Source organism: Balaenoptera acutorostrata, chromosome 1 (genome assembly GCF_949987535.1).
Source record: "Balaenoptera acutorostrata chromosome 1, mBalAcu1.1, whole genome shotgun sequence".
Taxonomy (NCBI): domain Eukaryota; kingdom Metazoa; phylum Chordata; class Mammalia; order Artiodactyla; family Balaenopteridae; genus Balaenoptera; species Balaenoptera acutorostrata.
This window is the reverse complement of record NC_080064.1, coordinates 167,336,929-167,352,389: the sequence shown is the minus strand read 5'-3', so window position 1 is coordinate 167,352,389 and position 15,461 is coordinate 167,336,929. Positions and strand designations below refer to the sequence as shown.

General features: G+C 51.5%; 1 protein-coding gene across 2 annotated transcripts in view; it reads right to left on the bottom strand.

Annotated features, from left to right (window-relative positions):
* COQ8A (coenzyme Q8A) overlaps positions 1 to 15,461 on the bottom strand; it is a 50,318-nt gene that overhangs the window by 9,733 nt on the left and 25,124 nt on the right. For both annotated transcript variants that reach the window (XM_007167190.2, XM_007167191.2), the window contains exons 2-4: positions 12,878 to 13,063; positions 9,893 to 10,300; positions 9,564 to 9,630 (exon numbers count right to left, since the gene is read on the bottom strand). In XM_007167190.2, coding sequence (XP_007167252.1) covers positions 9,564 to 9,630; positions 9,893 to 10,300; positions 12,878 to 13,054 — 652 coding nt within the window. In that variant the 5' untranslated portion in view covers positions 13,055 to 13,063. The remainder of the gene's footprint in view (positions 1 to 9,563; positions 9,631 to 9,892; positions 10,301 to 12,877; positions 13,064 to 15,461) is intronic.

The window sequence follows — 15,461 nt, the reverse complement described above, 5'->3', positions numbered from 1 at the left end:
ACACCCCCCAAAACAACGTACGACGGGGAAACGCATTGGGGGGGACGCAGCACAAATGGAATGTGGACCAGGAATGGCTGCAGGCCAAGGACATCCTGACAACACTGGGCATCCCCTTGGGATGCAGCCGCCCACTTCACAGTCTGTGTGAAGAGCCTCCAATACTCTAGAATTCTCTAATCCAGTTCACTGAAGCTGCAAGGAGAGGCATTACCACTGCAATATAAAGCAGTCATTGGTGGGAACTGGAACGTTTTGCAAAAGCCATGGGGACTCCCAGGAGCTCAGGCTACAGCCCTCACTTGCGGGAAAGGCCCCACAGGCACTGACAGTGGTCTAAGGACAATGGGGTACCAGGCCCCCCTTTGAAATCAAGGTTTATTAACATCTCATTGGTCCAGAGGTTGGAAGTGGATGATCCCTACTGTCTAGAAGAGGCCTGAGGAGCCCAGCAGGTGCCACTAAGTGCACACAGAAAGCCCAGGAGCATGGCTCAGGGCCTGTTCCCTCTACTTTAAATACAGTTCCAGCTGGCTTGGGGGGCGGGAGCACACTAGCCGAGAGAGTGGAGAACACTTGGAGGAGCACGCCGACCACAGCAGGAGGAACAGCAAAGACCCAGGGAAGATACCAAAGATGCCCTGAGACCAGCGGGCCTTGGCAAGCACAGCCCTGGGGGGCTGGGAGTCTCACCCCGGGCAAGGAAACCTGCACGTGCTTCTACATTTTCCAAATTTTCTACAATGATTATGTATTACTTTTGTGAAAATTATTATTGAATCTACTGAAAAAGTTATTTAATGAAAAATAAATTTTAAAAATCATAAGAAGATAATCCAATTTTTTTAAATGTTTTTGCAGTACATTTTACACACCATTAGACAACCGTGCACCCTCTGCTTTGCCGGCTGTAACGGTAGCTCCTGCCTCATGGGTCAGTGTGAGGATTAAACAGCTGAATAAGAGTGAAGCACCCCCAGTAGGGCTGGGCATAAGGCAACACTATTCAGGTGTTCGCTATTACTGTCCTTTCTCCTATTCAAAGGGCTAGACCAGTGCTGCCCAAAAAATATAATGCCAGCCGCATATATAATTTTAAATTTTCTAGGGGCTATGTTAAAAAAGGCAAAAAGAAGCATGTGAAAGGAATTCTGATCATATATTTTACTTAGCCCACTGTATCCAAAACATTATCAATTCAACAAGTACTCAATATACACATCGTTAGAAAGATGTTACTTTTTTTTTTTTTGTACTAAGTCTTCAAAATCCAATGTGCGTTTCATCCTCGAAGCATGTCTCAGCTTGGACCAGCCACGTTTCAAGTGCTCAACACTCCATGTTGCTGGTGGGTCAGCACAAGGGCAGCAGCATAAGGCAAGTTCTGGCGACCAGAGCAAAGGCCACGGTCATCTGGAAATGCCCCCAAGGACACCCTGGTGCGTTGGGATGGAGCTGCCACGGCCTGTTTCCCTCTGACACCCCAACCCAGCCCTGGAGGACACTGGGCACAGAGCTGCGTCCCCGGTCAAACGGTGACTGCCCTCCGCTCACCCCCCTCTACCCCGCTCAGCACACTGTCTGACTCAGCAAACTAATGGCAACAGCAACGCTAACCTTCAAACTGCAGCGACCTTCACCAATGCCTCTCTGCCTCTAGATTTTTCTCTGCCTACATCAAGTCCAAAGACAAGCCTACAAAAGAGGCAGACGTGTCAAAGGTGACCCGGGTGGGCCACTGCGAGCAGACGCCGAGCGCCCTTCTCTGCAGGGCCCCCAGCTGGGCCCCCTCACACGCTCTGCCAACCTCTTCTCTGGCCCATTCTGGGCTGCTGGGCAGAGCCAAAGCTCTCCAAGGCCAAGGACCTGTCACTGAACACCGAATCACGGAGGGAACATTCCACAAAGCAGGCCGCAGGCTCCTTCGGTGGCCCTGCGAGCTCCCTCAGGACGTGCCCGGTGCCAGGCCCGAGGAGGTGCCAACTGACAGGCTCCCCACCACGGCCCCGGAGGCGAGGGCAGCCCCGCCAGCCCGCCAGCCCGCCAGCCCTGACCTCAGGAGCTCCTGGCCCTCCCGCCATCCCCAACCTGGCTGACCTGAAAGGAGTCTCAGGACCTTGCAGAGAGAGAAGCGCAGAGCCCAGCCAGGCTCTTCCTTCTCCCGGAGCTGGGTGGCACCTGCGGCAGCTCCGGGAAGATCAGCGGCTCTGCCTCGCATTCCCCGCGTTGGTGAGGACAGCCCGAGCCCGTGCTCGCTCACTCTCCGGTGTCACCTGAGGCCGTCCACTCCACCTCAGCCCCCCAGCCCTGAGGACCGCGCCTGTCCAAGTTCTGATCCACAGGCAGGCCCGGCCCGGCCCGCACGGATGTCCCAGAGGAGACCAGCCGCAGAACCGGCTCCACGGCCCCATGGCCCCCGTCAGCAGCCTGGCCGCCATCCTAACCGGTGAGAAGGCGCCAGCCCTTTCCAAGAAAGTTCCTGACATTTCTCTCACAAACGGAGATTTTGCAGGCAAGAAACGCAGTGGGAGTGCGGAGCAGCAAGGAGCAGGGTCTCCCCAAGGGGGTGGGAGCGCTTTGGGCCGCTTCCCAGGCTGTGGGACTGATCAGGGAGCCCAGGCCCCTGGCCCAGCTCCTTCCTCCCCGAAGTCCCTCTGCGGGTCCTCAGAGCCAAATGAGTGCCCCCTGAGCAGCACTGGCCTTCTGCCCACACAGACACAGAGGTTAAGAAAAAAAGTAAATAAAAACCTTCTAACAAACAGCACCGTCTGTGAGGAGGCTTAGTGAGGGGTGCCTAACCTGCCAGAACCCCCAGGCATGTTTACAGAGCAAGGCTGGACGGAGGTCCTCTGCAGCAGCAAGGGCCAAATCTGAGGGTAAAACAGCTTCACTCACACAGTACCACCCACGTGCCAGGCACTGTTCTCAGGCCTCCCTTTTTCAACACGTCCAACAATCCTTCTGATCTGATAAGACAAAGTCCACACAGAAAAGGCAGCGGACAAGGATATTTCCTTCTCTTCAAGGTGTTCCCGAACCCTTAGTAATTCCACCCTCTCTTCCATCACCTGCATCCTCCACGCTGTGCCAGCACCAGGCGCCGGGAAGAAGAGGGGGCCTGGGAGGGGGCTGCAACCCACGGCACCGCAGGAAGGCGAACAGGAAGGAGCGGTGGAGGAAGTTCCCTGTAGAGTGTTCTCCTCGGTTCTCAGAACTAGGCCAGAGTGGGGCGGGGGGGAAGACCTGACCGTCCCTCTGCTGGTTCAGGGGAGATGGGACGAATTCAGGGGCGACAGGCTCAGACTGCCATCTGTATGATACAGGCCTCCTCAGCCCTGGTCCCAGGACCGTCACAAATGCACATATGGGCCTGGGTGACTGGCAACTGTGGCTCAGCTTCCTCATCTGTAACTGGAGATTATAACTGCCCTAATCTCCTTCACAGAGGCTCTAAGCGACAAAAAAATAGACAAAAGAGTCCCTTTTAAAGTATTCTCCTGGAAAAAGTAGAAACCATGCTCCCTCACCCCTGCCAAGGGCACAAACTGCTCTTGGACCTACAGGGCATCTGTCTTGCTGCCTCAGAGAGCACCGGAGGAGCGCTGGCTGCTTAGAGCGACAGCAAGTGTGCAGCGTGTACCCTCAGGAAGTCAGGCACGTAGTGCTCAACTCCTTTTGGTAAGTTTTCTCTAGTGCCTACTTCATCTGTTGGTCTCATTTCTATAATTGTCCAGTTCTCCCTCATTTCATAGGTGCAGAGGAGATGATAAGACATCTCCTCTGAACCTATATTACTGAAGCACAAATGAAAAATATAGAAAAGAGTTGAGGAGACACACAGGACAGAAGGGAAAGATCTAACATATGTGTAACTGGAATCCCAGAAGGAGAGGAGAAAGAGAACAGGGCAGAAACAATAATTGAAGAAATGACCAGAATTTTCCAAAATTGATGAAAGACATCAAGCACAGATTTAAGAAGCTCTGTAATCCCAAGCAGGATAAAAACAAAGTAAATCATACCCAAGCATGTCACAGCCACACTGCTGGAAAACAAAAGCAAAAGGAAAATTTTAAAAGCAGAGGACAAAATACAAATTACTTACAAAGGAGCAGCAATAAAACGAATAGCTAAGTTTTCAACAGAAACAATGGAAGTTAAGAAGACAACTGAAGGACTTCTCTGGTGGTCCAGTGGTTAAGACTTTGCGCTTCCATTGCAGTGGGCGCGGGTTCAATCCCTGGTCAGGGAACTAAGATCCCACATGCCACATGGTGCGGCCAAAAAACAAAAACAAAACAAAACAAAAAAAAGAAGACAATGGAATAATATTGCTAAAGTGTCCAAAAGAATTAATTTTGAACATAGAGTATTATACCCAGCCAAAATACCTTCTAAAACAAAAGTGTAATAAAGACATTTACACACAAATAAAAACAGAGAATTAATGATTACCACTCTGCACTACAAAAAAGAGAAAAGGTAGTTCTTCAGAGAAGAGGAAAATTACCCCAAAAGTAATTCTAATATAAAAATGAAGGGAGAAAGAAGCACAAAAAGGGTAAATATGTGGCTAATCTAAACTCATATGGGCTATACAAAGAAATAACATCTTGTGAGGTTTAACATATCTTAATAATTTAGTATATAATATAAAATGTGTAGAAACAAAATACATATCCACATTAACATACACACACACACACACACACACACACACACACACACACACACAAAGAAGGGATTTAAACTGTTCTGAAGTGCTAGCATTACTGGGGAAGGAGTAAAAATAATCACTTCTATTACATTGTAGTAAGTCAAGAATGTATGCTGTAATCTCAAGTGAAACCACTAAAAGTATAGTAGGATAATAACACACAAACTAATAAAGAGAAAACATGTACAATAAAAAATTTGATTAATTCAAAAGAAGGCAAGGCAAGTGGGGAGAGGGAAGGGGGAAGGGGAAGAAAGGGGTAGGGAATTAAGAGGTACAAACTACTATGTATAAAATAAATAAGCTACAAGGATATATAGTACAGCACAGGGAATATAGCCAATACTTTATAATAGCTACAAATGGAATCTAACCTTTAAAAATCGTGAATCCCTATGTTGTACACTTGAAACTTACATAGTATTATACGTCAACTATACCTCAATTAAAAAAAAGGTAAAAATTTTTAAAAAGAAGGTAAGACAGAAGAGAAAAAAGGGAACAGAATGGATGGGTCAAACAGTAAACAAAGACTAAGACAGTAAGTATAAACCACAATACACCAGCAACTCTATTAAATGTAAATGAACCTAATACTCACATTATAAGAGTAAGATTAAACCACAATACACCAGCAACTCTATTAAATGTAAATGAACCTAATACTCACATTATAAGAGTAAGATTAATGTCTGTACCTAAATCACAGGAAAAGAAAATATATATATGCTGCTTACAAAACACATACCTTAAATATAAGGATACAAAAGTTTGAAAGGAGAAGGAAAGAAAAAGATATACAATGCAAACACTGACCACCCCCCCGCCAAAAAAAAGCTGGAAAACAGCTATACTAATATCAGACAATGTAGACTTTCATAGAGATGAGAGGTAAGACATAATAATAAAGGAGTCAATCCCCAGGAGGATATAAGAATTCTAAATCTGTAAGCAACCAATAACACAGCTTCAAAACGTTAAAGCAAAAATTGACAGAACTAAGAGGTAGGTAAATCCATGATCATAGCATAAGACTTTTAAATGTCTCTTTTGATAGCTGATACAATAAACATACCATCTAGAAAAATGGTATAGATGATCTTATTTGCAAAGCAGAAATAGAGACACAGATGTAGAGAACAAATGCATGGATGCCAAGGGGGAAGAGGTGGGGTGGGAGGAATTGGGAGACTGGGAGTGACACGTATACTTTATTGTTACTATGTGTAAAATAGACAACTGATGGGAACATACTATAGCACAGGGAAATCTACCTAATGCACTGTGGTAAACTAAATGGGAGGGAAGTCCAAAACGGAGGGGATATCTGTATGTGTATGGCTGATTCATTTTGTTGTGCAGTGGAGGCTAACACAACATTGTAAAGCAACCATACTCCAACAAAAATTAATTAAAAAAAGAATTTTAAAAAAAGAACAAAAGAATAAACATACCAAAAAAATCATTAAAAGATCTGATTAATGTGAGTAACAAACTAGACAGATAGATAAACTGCACCTGACAATGCCAGAATTCTTTTCAGATACACATGGAACATTTACCAAAATATTCCCATTGGAGTCAATGGCAAGACCCCTATTTCACAGAAAGGCAAACCAAGGCAAGACCCAAGGCCATAGGAAGCAGGGCCGGAATTATAACCCAAATCTTATGATGACCTAAAGCCCAGTTCTGACCCCAAATCCAATATCTGATGCTATCTTTCATTTCATTCTCCAACAAAATCTAATATCCACAGATCACCATGCCCATAGCATCAGAGCCATAATGTCCCACAGCCAAATTAGACCTAGAGTTCCTGCGCCATCTCGGCAGCAGAATGAGCCACCCAAATGGAAAGCCCCTGCCTTCTGCCTCTATATAGCTGAATACCTGCTGCTGACCTTCCCAAATACAATCCTACCCCCCTGAGATCTAGAGCAATCCTTTTCTCTCATACCTGCAGTGTAACAACTTCCTAAAGTCTGTTAGTCTACACCTCAAAAACATCTCACTCTCATGAGGGGAAGAAAGGCCAGAAGTATTTTCTAGGAGAAGAAAGTAGAGCAGTGTTACTTCCGACTGTTTAGATAATGACCCACCAGTAAGCCATATACTTCACAATGCAATGAAGAACATACATCAATAGTATATTTAGATCTCTGAAACAGAAATATTTTTGCAACACGTGCCGTTCTAAGGATCTATGATACTAATTCGGATCCTTTTCTATTCAATTCCATTCTATTTAATTTGTTTTTTTTTAAATGAACGCATGTCAAAGATTTTATTTAATTTATTAAGGGAACCAGTATGTTACAACTTATTTAAATTTATTTATTTATTTATGGCTGTGCTGGGTCTTCGTTTCTGTGCGAGGGCTTTCTCTAGTTACGGCAAGCGGGGGCCACTCTTCATCGCGGTGCGCGGGCCTCTCACTCTCGCGGCCTCTCTTGTTGCGGAGCACAGGCTCCAGACACGCAGGCTCAGCAGTTGTGGCTCACGGGCCCATTTGCTCCATGGCATGTGGGATCTTCCCAGACCAGGGCTCGAACCCGTGTCCCCTGCATTGGCAGCCAGACCCTCAACCACTGCGCCACCAGGGAAGCCCCTAATTTGTTCTTTAAATGCTGGTCCTGACCCACTAAACTGATTTCACACTCACTAAAGGGTCATAAACCGCAGTTTGAAAACCTCTGGATAGGGTAGAAGGCCCAGAATTCACCTCTGGGGCCAGAATTGCACGTTCTTTCCAGACCTGGCTCCTCTTTGCTCCCATCCTGCCACCTCTAATCCTGAAACATGAGCTGCCAACTGCTTGGGCAACGTGTGCAGCTCCGAATCACAGCTGTGAGCAAATCTCCAGCAGAGGCTCTGAAGGGCGGCTCCAGGCATCAGGCAGCTGTCAGCAAGGGCTCAAGAGGCTCCTGATGGTGCAAAGTCCCTACAAAGACCAGGGTCTCTCCTCACCCCAACCCCAGCTCCCTCTGGCAGCCCACGTCCCCCACGCCCTGAGGGGAGCCCTGTACCCTGGTTTTAATGAAGTTGACTTTTTGTCCTACACACCTTCCTATACAACCGCTTTCACTTCAGTCTGCTTTCCTTAACCCACCACCCAAAAAGGCCTGACTCTTGCCTGCTTCACCAGGACTTCCATCAAATACTAACTGGCCATCACGACCTTCATCCTGACCACTTTTCCCAAACAGGTCCTCCACTACCCCACCCCGGCAAAGACTCACGAGAGAGGCTTACACCCATTCTAAAATACATCAGTCAAACTAAGCCTTACGGGGACAGAGCTCTGTGGTGAGCCCTGGTCTGCAGTGAGGGGAGGAGGATTACAGGTTACAGAGAAAGACTAACTACAAAGTAAGAAGAGAACAGTTCCTGCCCTCAAACTAATGGGGGAGAGAACAGAATCTCCATCTAATACTTTAAGAATAATAAATGTCCCCACTAATAGCCACTGAGCAAAGCAGGGTAAGTGCCATGTCTTCTGGGGAATAAGGACCACTGGAAGCCACCAGAGCAGCAACCCAAACCCACTCTGGTAGTGGCACCCCAGGGAGTTACAATGTTCTATGAGGAGCTGCTTAAAACTCTCATCCATTAAAATGAAATGAAGCAATCATTTTGTGCTAAAACTCAGATGACACTGTATGCTAGACTCCTGAAAAGCTAAGTAGCAGCAGATGCCACATTTTAAGATAACAATTATGGAAGAAAACCTCAGAGTTGAGGAAATTCTATCCAATTAACCTAGTTTGCTCTGCACCCAAGGAAGACAGCCAGCCTTCCTTCAGTGTTAGAACCCACGCATCAGGCCAGCTTGCAGAGGACCAGGTTATCCGGGAGCACAGAGCCACTCCTGAACAAGGAGTGAGATGGGGTTTCCAGAAGAGAAGAGGCACAGCCGGGGAGAGCAGCGTGCCTGATGTACGGCCTGTGGGAGGGGAGACGTACAAACCAGCAAAGCAAGAGGCGGGCGGGTAAAGGCTCAGACACGAGAGAGCGGGCTCTCGTGACTAGTCAGCACTGGCACCAACGTGAGCCAGTCAACGAGACCACTGTTACACGGGGCCTCGCAAATAAGCACTGGCCCCAGGCGGGTACGTGAATCGAGTGGCCAGGGCTGTTACTTTCATTAGCTGTATTGTCTGGAGAACCCACTGAGGATAAGCGGGCTTTAGAGAAGTCACTCCATCTTCAAGTAGAACCATAGCAGAGGATGGCACTTTCCACAGGAACATCTTGGTCGGATATGACAATACAATGTCATAAAAGCAGAGACAACTGCTGTAAACCTTCACTATAAAATGATCCTCCAACTTGGACGAAGAGAGCACAGGGGTGCTGGACACAATGGCTATGCAAACCCCTAAAGAAAAGAACAAACTCACAACTCCTCAGCACACTAAAATGGACGACAGCAGCTCAGGGCCACGGCACCTCGTTATCATTCCACTGATGCCCGCAGGCCCGTAGGAATCCAGCAAACGGATCCCCAAATGGCTGGGCAAAAACCACTGGGTCCAGGAGCCAAAGAGCCCCAGTGTCCCACCTCCTCCCTGCAGGGGCCTCCAAAGGCCTGAGTGAAAAGCTGACGCTGCAGACGCTGCCCCCCCGAGAAGCAAAACCGCAGCTCACAGCGTGGAATCAGCCACGCACCGACCCCCAGGGGGGAGCTGAGGCAGAGACTGAATCTCCCACCCATGGAAAACATCCCGGAACGGCTAACACAGGAGCGACCACCCTCCCCAGGGCACCCCTGGGTCGCCAGCCTCCCCGCCGCACACAGGCCCCACGGTGGCCCCCGCCCCACTCACCGGGACTGGCACCTCACCTCCAAAGTTGGCCAACCGCCCAATCCGCGTGACTGGCACCTTCCGCTCGCGAGCCCGCTCGCTGAGCTAGAGGGCGAAAAGAAAGAGACCTCCAGGGATCAGTGAACAGGGACAGGACCAACCTTCAGGGGTTCACGCCGCCCCCCGCACGCCCTCTCCACCCGCAAAGGCAGCAGCTCCGCCCAGCAGCACACCCCTCCCAGAAGGGGCCCCCGTGAGCCTGACACTCCAGGCCACGGCACCCGAAGAACGTCCCCGAGGAGGGGGCCTGACCCCAGCAGCACTGAGCGAAGCGCCCCAGCCCCACTCGGGGGCCTCCTGCACGCACCATCTGCTTGTGCGGCTTGCTCTCGGGGCGAGCCTTGGCCTGCCGGGCCTTCTCAATGTCCTCGGCCGTCAGGCCCCCCACGGGGGACTGGTCCTGGTGGTAGAACCTTCGCCGCAGGCCCGTGGCAGAGGATGGGTCTCTGGGGTCTGCAAAGAGCCTCCCGTTCACTCTGCCCGTAGGGGAGGCGGCCTGGCCCCGGAGCCCGCCTTCCCTGAAGGGTCCGCTGGCAACATAGGCAGGAGCTGGGCCCTGGCTGCGGGCGTGATCCCAGGGCGGAGGGGACTGATCGGGGGAGGAGGCCGCAGACAACTCCTCGGAGGCGGCCTCGGCCCTCGGCCCTGAGAAGTGGAATTCTGCTTGCGGGTCGTCAGAGCTCTGAGAATAAGACTCTTCATGCTTCTCCTGACCCTGCAGGGAACAAACACCAACGTGAGAGAAGCAAGAGGCCAGCCAGGAGCCCCTCCCTGTGTGCATCCCCTTCTGGCCAGGACAGCACACCGGCGCGTCCCACCCTCTGACCCTCTGGAGGGCCGTACCATGTCACCCCCGTGTCCCGTGGCCAGTTCCGGAGGTGAGCAGCAGCCCAGGAGCCAGAAGGCCCGGACTCCAGCCCTGCTCCTGCCAGGGCTCTGCCGCATGGGCCCAGGCAAGCCGGCCGCCCGTGGTCCCTGAGCACCTGCTGGGTGCCCCGCCCAGACCAGGTCCCTGAGCACCTGCTGGGTGCCCCGCCCAGACCAGGTGAGCGACCACTCTCCCGGCGGCAAGCTCCTCACCTGTAAATCCGGGCTAAAGAGAGGCTACCAGGGCTTTGGGGAAGGTGAACCAGGGCAAAAGATGGGGAAAGCTTTGAGAAGTAAGAGGACAGCCGAAGACCAGAGGAGACGAGCGCAGCACACAGGGAGGGCCGCCCTGCCTCTCCAGGCCAGCACCTTGCTGCAGACGCGGCTCCCGAAGGGCTCTCACCAGAGGGCTTGTCACTTCCAGGACCTGGCCTGGCTCTTCCAGGAGCAGGGGGGACAGGACAGGAGAGGAGGGGGAGAAAACAGCACGTTTTCCCTGTAACAGTCACCGAGACCTGAGCTTCAGGCCCAGGTTCTTTCCACTTTTGAACCCCTAGCGAACTGGAGAGAGTTCCTGACCCCTCTCTGCCACTTCCTCATCCGAAAAGAGGGCTCCCCGCAGTCACAGAGTTATGCGGGGCACAGACGGGGCCAGGGGAACAGGGCCGAGAAGGCTATAATTAGAACAGCACTGACTCCTGAAGGGAGGTCAGGGACCTGGATTCCCCGATTCCACTGAAATGGACTCAATGCATGGAGTTCTGCCTGTAGGTTCTGCAGAAACAGCAGGAGATCCCAAAGCCTTCTCACTCTCAGCTTTATAAGACACTGTGGGATCTAAGCAGATAAGACTTGCCCTCCAGAGAAAGGAAAGAGACAGGCTGTTGCTCTCATCTCATAAGTGGCAAACGGAGGCTGAGAGAGCTGAAATAATCTGGTAAAGGCCCACCAGGCAGCCAACGGCGGAGCAGGTATCCCAAGCCAAGGCCTGCCCCACAGGCCGCCCCGAGGCCGCCTGACAGCACCTGCCTCGGAGCAGAAATGAATTGTATTTGGAATCAAGGGGCACCTGTCAAGATGGCCAGGGAAGCCCTGGAATGAAGGAGTCTGGGACAGGGTCCGAGAGTCACGTAACTCCTGTAGCTCCCACACTGGCCGCGGGCTCACCGCTCCTTCTGCCCCACTACTCCAGCGCTGGCCGTCGGCCCTGCGTTACCATAAGCTGTTTATGTGGCAGCCAAGGGGCCTCAGTGTCTCAATGGGACCGGACTCAGTAAGTGTCTGCTGAATGAATAAGCGAACAAATCCCTTGAGGAGCTAGAGAGAGAGAGGTTTCTGGAGCACCTGGCCCTCCGTCCCCTCACAGACAGGGGAGGAACCCACCTCTGAGTGTGCAGGGAGAGAATGGGAGCGCACTGGAGACCCTCACCCTGCTCGGCGCCTCCTTCGCGGTGGGGGACCGCCACTCCCTCCCGCCTCCGAGGGGCTGTCCCAGGGCGTGGCCCTGCCTCTTCCAAGGACCGGGGCCAGGCCTGCCCGAGGGGAGCACGGGGGTCAGCGGGGAGCCTGGGCTCCCTCTCACCCTTCAGGGAGGCCAGCCCACGTCTAGCGTGCTCCTCTCTCCTGGGCGGCCCGAGGGTGCTGGGCAACCTCACTTCCTGGATGCTCCACAGGCTAACAGCCAACAGGAAGGCGATGGCTCCTCACTAGCGAAGGCACCAAATGAGGCTGCCAGGGCACAGCCCAGCCTCAGCAGAGGGAGGGCGGGTGGGGAGTCTGAGACTGGGAAGAGGACACAGGGTTCCGGTCCTGTCAATCAGTAATCGCATCAAACTGCTTAGTCTCAGTTTCCCCATCTGAGAAAGGGGGGCAAGCACTTGGGTCTGCACCCCTCCCAGGACAGCGGTGAGGCTTGCAAGAGATCACAGGTGTGAACACCTCTGCAAGTTGAAGGTATCTGTGTAGAGAGAGAGATGCAGTATCGCCACTGGACCCTTAGAGAGCATGAGGGGAGAGCTGGCAATCCTAACTCTGAGGATGACCAGAGGCCGGCGGGCTGGGATGTCCCACAGCCTGGAGGAGCGTGCGTGTCCTTGTCCAGAAGGTCAGAGAAGAAATGGGAGGAGCGCGGCAGCAGGGCACCCTTGCAGCACAGCTCCCAACATACACATGCCCAGGCACGCACATGCGTGCACACGCGCACGCGCACACTCGCGCCCCCTCCCCATGCCCTCAAACTGTCAGGAACACGGGTGGGGACCATGCAGGTGATGCCACGGTGGATGGCACTCTGCGGCAGCAGGCCGTGTTGACAACCACGGCTCCAGCACTCGTTTTTGCTTAAAACCCTCCCCTTGGATGCTGAAACGTCAAGGCCCCCTCCCACTGGCACCCCCCCACCTCCACTGCCAACTGGCCTCCTTACCTGCACCTGCCCCAAGACCATGCCGATCTGCTCTGCGGCCGTGGACTGCAGGGCCCTGGCCGCCATAATGAGCTCCCTGCCGAGGCCCAGGTGCTGCAGGTGGGTCTCCACGGCCGCCTGGGTCAGCTTGGCAAGGCCTTTGACCACCATGATGGTGTCCCCCAACATGGCAGCCATCCTTCAGGGCTGGAAGAGAGTGGGCCAAGTCAGAGTCGGGGCTCCACGCCTCACACAGGGTCGCACTCACATGGGCCACCTCTACCCCAAACTCTGGCTGTTTGGTTTTTCCACTGACCTCCCCTTCTGATCCAGGCTGACTGAGAGAAAAGAGAGGAAGGGCCCAGGGCTCAAGGTAAACTGAGTGACTCCCCACACTGCAGGGCGTCGAGCAGAAAGAGAGAGTCCGTGGAGTCAGGGCTGTGCGCCCGACCACGTTTCCTCACCTGGGCCTCACAGCCACCCCGGGGCACAGACAAGTAAAGGGATTTGCCCAAAGTCTCTCAGCCACCAAGTGGCAGAACCAGGACTTGAATCTGGGTGTCCTGATTTAGTCCAGAGCTCTTCCCTCTGGACCAAAACCGTAGGTTGGGGAAGGAATGACACAGGAGGGAAGGGGGCAAGGCACAACCTCTGAAAGAATGACATAGCCCAAGGACATGACATAAACTGATTAGAACCAAATGGGCTCAAGATGGCAGAGAAGTCAACTTCCACTAGACCTTGAGCCTCAGTGTACGCTCACTGTAACGCACCAGCAAGCTAAATGACACACCCACAGGCGCCACGACAGTTCCAAGGCCGACCATAAGGATGAAAGAGTGGGCCGTGGCCCAATTCCTGGAAATCCGCACCCCTTCCCAAAATAGCTGGAATACGCCTCCCACTCGTTAGCCTATGAAATTACCCACCCCTATAAAACCTGACAATGCCATACCCTGGTGCCTTTCTCACCTTCCGAGATGGCCCACACTCTGTCTGTGGAGTGTGTTTCTCTCTAAATAAATCCACTTCTTACCTATCATTTTGTCTCTCACTGAATTCTTCCTGCCATGAGACAGCAAGAACCTGAGCTTCGGAGCCTGAACCAAGATGGAGCAGAAGGACGTGCGCTCACTCCCTCTTCAGAGAACACCAGAATCACAACTAGCTGCTGGACAAGCATCGACAGGAAGACACTGGAACTCACCAAAAAAGATACCCCACATCCAAACACAAAGGAGAAGCCACAATGAGACGGTAGGAGGGGTACAATCACAGTAAAATCAAATCCCATAACTGCTGGGTGGGTGACTCACAAACTGGAGAACACTTATACCACAGAAGTCCATCCACTGGAGTGAAGGTTCTGAGCCCCACATCAGGCTTCCCAACCTGGGGGTCCAGGAATGGGAGGAGGAATTCCTAGAGAATCAGGCTTTGAAGCCTAGTGGGATATGATGCAGGACTTCGACAGGACTGGGGGAAACAGACACTCCACTCTTGGAGGGCACACAAAGTAGTGTGTGCATCGGGACCCAGGGGAAGGAGCAGTGACCCCGGGGGAGACTGAACCAGACCTGCCTGCTAGTGCTGGGGGTTCTCTTGCAGAGGTGGGGGGTGGCTGTGGCTCACCGTGGGGACAAGGACACTGGCAGCAGAAGTTCTGGGAAGTACTCCTTGGCCTGAGTCCTCTCAGAGTCTGCCATTAGATCCACCAAAGAGCCGAGGTAGACTCCAGTGTTGGGTTGCCTCAGGCCAAACAACCAACAGGGAGAGAACCCAGCCCCACCCATCAGCAGTCAAGCTGATTAAAGTTTTACTGAGTTCTACCTACCAGAGCAACAGTCAGCTCTACCCACCACCAGTCCCTCCCATCAGGAAACTTGCATAAGCCTCTTAGATAGCCTCATCCACCAGAGGGCAGACAGCAGAAACAAGAAGAACTACAATCCTGCAGCCTGTGGAACAAAAACCACATTCACAGAAAGAGAGACAAGATGAAAAGGCAGAGGACTATGTACCAGATGAAGGAACAAGATAAAACCCCAGAAAAACAACTAAATGAAGGGGAGATAGGCAACCTTCCAGAAAAAGAATTCAGAATAATGATAGTGAAGATGATCCAAGACCTCGGGAGAAGAATGGAGGCAAAGATCCAGAAGATGCAAGAACTGTTTAACAAAGACCTAGAAGAATTAAAGAACAAACAAACAGAGATGAACAATACAATAACTGAAATGAAAACTACACTAGAAGGAATCAATAGCAGAATAACTGAGGCAGAAGACGGATAAGTGACCTGGAAGACAGAATGGTGGAATTCACTGCTGCGGAACAGAATAAAGAAAAAAGAATGAAAAGAAATGAAGAAAGCCTAAGAGACCTCTGGAACAACATTAAATGCAACAACATTCGCATTATAGGCGTCCCAGAAGGAGAAGAGAGAGAGAAAGGACCAGAGAAAATATTTCAAGAGATTATAGTCGAAAACTTCCCTAACATGGGAAAGGAAATAGCCACCCAAGTCCAGGAAGCGCAGACAGTCCCATAACAGGATAAACCCAAGGAGAAACATGCTGAGACACATAGTAATCAAATTGGCAAA